This window comes from Vicia villosa, linkage group LG4 (assembly GCF_029867415.1).
Source record: "Vicia villosa cultivar HV-30 ecotype Madison, WI linkage group LG4, Vvil1.0, whole genome shotgun sequence".
Classification (NCBI taxonomy): Eukaryota; Viridiplantae; Streptophyta; class Magnoliopsida; order Fabales; family Fabaceae; genus Vicia; species Vicia villosa.
Window position 1 is genome coordinate 86,248,601 of NC_081183.1, and position 7,025 is coordinate 86,255,625.

The window sequence follows — 7,025 nt, forward strand, 5'->3', positions numbered from 1 at the left end:
AGTGGAGCATTTGATCTGTACTTGTCACAAGATGAATATCATACTTATCTTCCTTCCAATATAGCCAAATTCTACCATTAGAGTGGTTTATATAGTTATCAAGATAGCGACCCCTTAGCTCAATTTTCTCTCTAATTTTATTAGCCTTATTGGCTTTTACTCGAGTTTCTAAGAGCATCATTATGTCAGGTTGGAGCTCTCGAAGACGGGAGCTTATCTCCATTAGCTTGCCAACCTTGTTCAGCCCCCGCACGTTCCATGATGCTAACATGGTCCACGGTCAAAGGTATTGGGGCCATTCAAAACCTCCAATACCCTAAAACCATTCTCATGTGTCACAAAAGAAGAATTTGCAGAGACAGCACTCTTATTTTTTGCCTTTGATGAGCCTTTGGCCTTGATCCAAGTCGCTTCCACCGTTTCCTTTGTTTTCTGCTTGGTATTGTTTGGTGTTGCAAGCAAAGCCCCATCTGTGTTTACTGGTGTAGTAACAGGTTCTAGGATAGGCTGCTCTGCTTGTGCAGTCTGTACCCCGGCTGTGAGCTCCTCAGATTGTACATGGCTTTCCTCAGATATCTCAGCTTGTGTCGGAGTGATCTTAGGCTGTCTTGGCTTCCATATCTTCTTTTTGAGTCCATCAACACATGTATGCCCCACTTTATGGCATTTGTCACAGAACTTGGGTCGCCACTCGTATTCAATCGGTTGCAGTAGAATGTTCCCGTCTTTATCCTTCAAAGCAATTTCTCCCAGCAGTTTCCTAGTTATGTCGACTTCCACCAATATTCGCGCATAAGTAACACGGAGTTTATGAGTGGTACATTCATCTGTTATCATTGGCACACCAATTGCACTCCCAATTTTATCCAGCGTGCGTTCACCCCAAAGATACAACGGCAGTTTAGGTAACTTGATCCAAATTGGGATCGTTCTTAACATATCTTGTTTCATGTTGAAATTGGCTTTCCATTCTTTGATTATCATTGGCATTCCTCTAATCGTCTATGGTCCCCCTTGCATCACCGCTTCCTTCTCTTCTTTTGATTTGAACCGCATGAGGAAATAAGTGTCATCGTGGTAATACAGATCAGGCAATATTATAAAATTCCAGCTGTGCTCCATGAAATTCTTCACCAAATTCATACTTATATCATCCCCAATTACATACATAATTAGGGCATTCTCCCAAAATTGCATCTCAGACTTCACATCTTCATCTTCAATTTGAATCTCAATTTGACCATTCACCAGGGTTGGGGCAATGTAGGACATCGTCCTCCCTTTTGTGGGATTTCGATTGTCGCTGATTACATCGACCCATAGTCGTTTTCCTTCACTCGTTGCTTGCTGTTTCTCAGTGTCGATGGTGCTGTCTCCTTCTTTGGGCGTCTGAAAGATGATTGGCTCTCCCGTCTCAATACTCTGTTCATCTTGTTTCTCCCCTTGTTTCTGTGATTTAGTATTATTATTAAACATTTGAAATAATATTATGATGATTATTTTTATTTGGATTAAGGTTATTATTATTATTATTAGGATTAGGATAATTAGTATTTTATTTTTATTCAGGTTAATATTATAATAAGATTGTTATTAATTTTTGGTTTAGCTTATTTTAGGTTATTAGGTTAATTGGGCACTAGGCCCATTAGAAAAAAAACTCTAATCTAAATATTATAAATAGGGACTAATTCTAACAATTAGGAAAAAAAACAATTAACCCTATTTTTACTACCTTCTTCGCGTACATAGCCGACCAACCCTTATTTTTCTAACTCTGTCTCCCTCACGTATACAAGACAGAATTTTTTAACAATCCTAAACCGCACTCTGTCGCTCTCTTCTGTACATACACAAAACCTTATACCATCATCACAATAATAACACAACGTGTAAATTTTGGCTTCATCACTATTTTCAACCCACACACAATTTTACAATGTCAAAAAAAAACCTTTTCTTCAGTTATCAAACAGCAGGAACGTGCCACGCCGATTCGCTACGCAAACAAAATTAAACTACATCGCAAGTATACCCGACGAAATCAGATCTTCCTCGATGTTGCTCTGAACACGGCAAACACAATAATACCGCTACAGTTTCGAAGTTCCATTCACTATAATCGCCCTGCACAATCGAAACAGAACACCGACATCCAACAACTGTGACTCACAAATCAAGCCTACCGCAATCTTCATCACTTCTTGTACACCAGATCGCAAGCAACAACTCACACAGCAGCGAAACGCATCACCATCGTAATAGCTCCGATTACAGCCACCGCAACGTTGCCTTAAACCATGTCGGCAAACCGCACACCACCTAACAACTTCGGATCTGCGACATCCAAGCTCAACCGGATTGGAGATTGGAGATTGGGGGGAAAACATGTTATCCTTTGGAATTTGTGTATTTGTATAAAAGTTGAGAGAAAAGAAATTGAAATTGGAGATGAAGAAGAAAAGCAAACATCATGAACAGAGAGAAAGGAATCGCGGGGAGAGAAGCAATTAAGGTATTTTTCTATTCTTTTCAATTTATGTTTTAAATAATTGCTTTATTTATTTTTAATTATTACACCGAGATTTGAAATAGTCAAAGGATTTTTATGGGTCACATTTATTATGGAGATTTAAGATTGAACTTGTTTGGAGAGAAATCGTGAGGAGAGGGAGAGTAATTTGGACCATTATGCTATTTAAATTTTAATAATTTAATTTAAGGATATAATCTATAAGTATAACTAATCATTATGATTTTATTAATTACTTAGTCTAATCTAATTAATTGTGATTAATTAATTTAGTTTCCCTAGGTTTTCATTAATCAAGAAAAGATATAAAAAGTACTTTTTTACTTTATTTATTAGAAAATTATAAAAAAAAAAAGGAACGTTGTTAGTTCTCTTAGATTTGAAACTTTTATCCTGTATATACTTCTAATCTTTCTAACTAATATGGTACCATAATTGACTATAATAAAACAATTCATTCTAAACACATTGAATCAAAGACGTACAATTATAATTATTTTGTTTTATTATTACAAATAATTATATAATTAAGTTTTAATTGTTAATTATATATATGATTTTTAAAGATCAAATATGATAATCATTAAAATTTAAGTTATTATTCGTTACGATTAAATTTATTGATCGCGATGAGTAATAATCGATTATCTAATTATTTAATTAATAAATTAAAATAACAATTTATTCTGTTAAATGGTTTTAACCAAAGCTATTGATTACGATGATTAGCATTTTTCCTTTATCAAAATTCGTTATTATTTATAATCGAATCTATCGATTATGAGGAGTAACGATAATTAAAATACACAAATTTGCTATTTGTGATAATCAAATCTATCGATTATAGTGGTTAGCAATCCTCCCTTCAATCCGTTAGCCATGGTAATCGAACCTATTGATTATTGCAACTAATGGTAACAAATTAAAATCAGGTTGTACGCCTAAAACATCTAAAACACACTAAACCATGGAACTACAAAATTCATCTCTTCAACACTGCGATGTTTAAATCTACGATAAGGTAATTCAAAATACCTTCGAACTTCGCATTTCAAAAACCATATCAAATCAAATTCTAATTCTAAGGGCGTACAACCCTTCCCCGAACTACGTTGACTCTGATTCTCCCTAAGGAGATACGTAGGCACTTGGATAACCAATGCGAGTCCCATTCCCTCTAAATCTCATTTTTTCCCTTTTCATTTCCTTAACTATTAAACCCTAATAAATTTAGCCATAAAACTGCACCTTAGACTTAAAACCTTAGGAAAGGGTTGAGGGTGCCTAACACCTTCCCTCGACCTGATTATAATAATCTTACCCCAATCTCTTAACTGCGTAAGGTTTCCTATTCGCCTTGGTAGAATAGGTGGCGACTCTAAAAGTCTAATTTTTAAGGTAGGTTGCTACAGTTAACATCTGAAGTCTAGACATCTTTACCTTGGATGTACCTTCATGCGTTGTTTTGAGAGTATCCCAAACATCTTTGGCCAATTCACAGTGTTGCACAAGTCTGAATATATTCTTGTCTATTCCATTGAACAACACATTTAGAGCCTTGGAGTTGCCCAAAGCCAGTTCTTCCTCGTTTTTGCTCGATTCTTCTTTCGGGTATTAACACAATTATTCCATCTTTATCTTCCTTCGTAGGATGTTCCCATCCTTTGCTCACAGCTCTCCAAGCCTCGCTGTCCACGGACTTCAGAACGGCTACCATATGAGGTTTCCAATAGTCAAAGTTAGATCCATCCAGAATGGGTGGTCTAATCCGAAAAACAATTACATCTTTATCCATAGTACCAGAATTTATTGTCCCTAGATCTCACCCAGAATTAAACAGGCAGGGTGTTATGAAAATTCTAGTAACACACAAAGGATGTCGTATCGAATCTTATAACATCTACTGAGACATAGATCAATGAATTATACAGATGGTAAACTAAAACAGTAAAGAGCACAGATAATTGTTTACCCAGTTTGGTGTACAACAACACCTACTCTGGGGACTACCAAGCCAGGGAGGAAATCCACTATAAGCAGTATTAATTCAGAGCTAAACTCCCCCGTTTAAAACTCTTCACTTAAGACCTACCCAATGCAGTTTCAATCTAGTGCTAGACCTGAGTCCTTACTCACTCCCCCTCAATCACAGCAGTGATAATAACAACAATGACAATAACAGGATGAAGACACACTTCAAAACAAATCTTGATCTTGCTTCAAAGCTTCAATCAAGAGATACAGCACTCATGCTTAAAAGCTTAGAGTGACACAGAAAATTACAACTTAAGAACACCCTATTCCAATACGATCATTAAAGAGACAATTGCTTGGATTAAAAGAAACACTAACCAAAACACATGAACACAAAAATAGTGGAAACACAGAATTCTTCATGTTTAAAACCTCTGCCTCTGAAAGTAGGATTTGCAATCTTCTTATAGGCAGCAGCACTTGGGCCTTGGGCCTTCCAAACATAAATTAGGGTTAACCAAGTTAACCTAATTTCCACATCATCAGGGTGTTCACATATGCTGTAGTACGAGATATTTCAGCGCAGATCATACAGCAGAAAATATAAAATTTCCTAAATTGTAGCCTGAGATAAATAAGGAAACATAACAACTAAAATATAACAGTTACTGTTGTCAGAAATTAATGTCATGACATCGAGCATGACATCCAACTAAAACCTGTATTAGCTCAACCATACAATCCTTCACAATTCGACACATAGTGTGTTATGACATTAGTCAAGACATCACACACACAAGGGAATGTTTTACCATAAAATGCAGTCAATTTAAAAACATCTACAATGAGGGTTGCAACACTTGCAATGGCTCTCAATGCTCAGAAAGTCTGTCCTCAAAAGGACTATGATGCCCTGAAAGCCGAGCATAAGAAATTGCAGAACAAGAACGATAACTTAGAGTATGAGTTCGAGGTTTACAAAGACAAGTATGTCGTTTAGGATGGGTATGTGAAGGATCTCTGCAAGGCCCACGACAAGATCAGGGACATGGAGGCGGAGGAAAAGAGGTTGCGCGAGCGCATAACCGAGATGGAGGCTTCTTGCCTTCCGGCCGAAGATGAAAGCGAAGAGGACAAAGCTTAGAGAACTCGGGCGTAGATGCTGGAGAAGATAAAGGGGCTCGAGGACGATTATGTGGCTACTCTAGGTGTAGGCTTCAAGACAGTGGTTGAGCAGATGAAGATCGTCAATCCTGGGGTCGAGCAGGTCACCATAGGGATAAGCGCATACTACAAGGTTGAGGCGGGCGAGATCGTGGTCACCGAGGGTGTCGAGGATTGGGATGCCGTGGAGGAAGAGGAGGTTGAAGAATGATGTTCCAAGGGTCTGCGGGCTTGGTTTTTAGTTGGTCTGCAAGCCATTTCATTTTATATTTTAAGAATGGGATCTACCTGGTTTATTTTGGAGCCTGTGTGCTCATATTTTGTAAAATTTGAATATTATTGGCCTTTAGCCCTTTTAATGCATTTTGTTATATGATATTCTGTGTCTTTATTCTATGTGCATTTGTACGCTGAAATTCTGTTAGTATTTCTATTTGCTCGACTATTATTTTTCATTTGACCGTGTGGAGAACGAATCGGGGAAACCGAAGCGGGTTCTCGGTCAGAGGCGGGCCCGAAGTCGCGGTTGGGACCAAGGGCTCGCGGCGTGAACGTTCCCATCGCGAGCTGGGTGTTATGTCAATCATGTACTACGACGGCAGAGCTAGGGGTAGGTATCCCCGTCGAGCCGAAGAGAGGCTCGGTGCGAGCGGTAATTCGGCCTTTGTTGGCTGAGAGAAGATCGCATTCATACCACGACGCGCTCCTTGATTGTTCGCGTAACGTTGTTGTCAAACGTTCTGGTCGGTCGTGTAGTTGTAGTTTTAGCTATTATATTGTTTGAGTTTTTCAGCATTCCATGGTCGAGCAAGCTTTCCCCGAGTAGTTTTTCGAGGTAGTAGGCTCCGTTTTCTATTTTGTCATAGACGCGGTAGGAGCCTTCCCAACTGGGGGCGAGGTTTCCCTTGCACGAGTTTTTCTTGTTTCTAAGCAGGACTAGTGAGCCGATCTCGAACTCGCGCTTTATAACTTTTGTGTCGTGCCGCAAAGTGATTTGTTATTTCAGTTTGGTCGAAGATCTTCATTTTTCTTTGACCAAAGCTAGGTATTCGACGAGGATCTAATTCTTTGCTTGGTAATCTCCATTCACTTAGGATGCTACGAGCTGGGAGTCGGTGTAGATCATGATTTCCCGAGCGCCCATGTCTTTGGCTAGGCGGATGCCTGCTAGAAAGGCCTCGTATTCGGCTTGGTTGTTAGATGTGGGGAAAGATAGGATGAGGGAGACTTATACAATGATACCTTCAGAGTTTTCGAGGATGATTCCTGCTCCGCTTCCTGTCGAGCTAGAAGCCCCATCGACGAAGATCGTCCACACGTCAGGTGTCATGGTGGAAAGGTCGATGGTCGTCAT

The 7,025-nt window shown here is 38.8% G+C and overlaps 1 protein-coding gene across 1 annotated transcript; it reads right to left on the reverse strand.

The window, feature by feature from the left end:
• Positions 1-264: 264 nt before the first annotated feature.
• On the reverse strand, positions 265-984 carry LOC131597463 (uncharacterized). The gene has a single exon (XM_058870159.1). The coding sequence runs from the start codon at positions 982-984 to the stop codon at positions 265-267; it is 720 nt and encodes a 239-aa protein (XP_058726142.1).
• Positions 985-7,025: the final 6,041 nt, after the last annotated feature.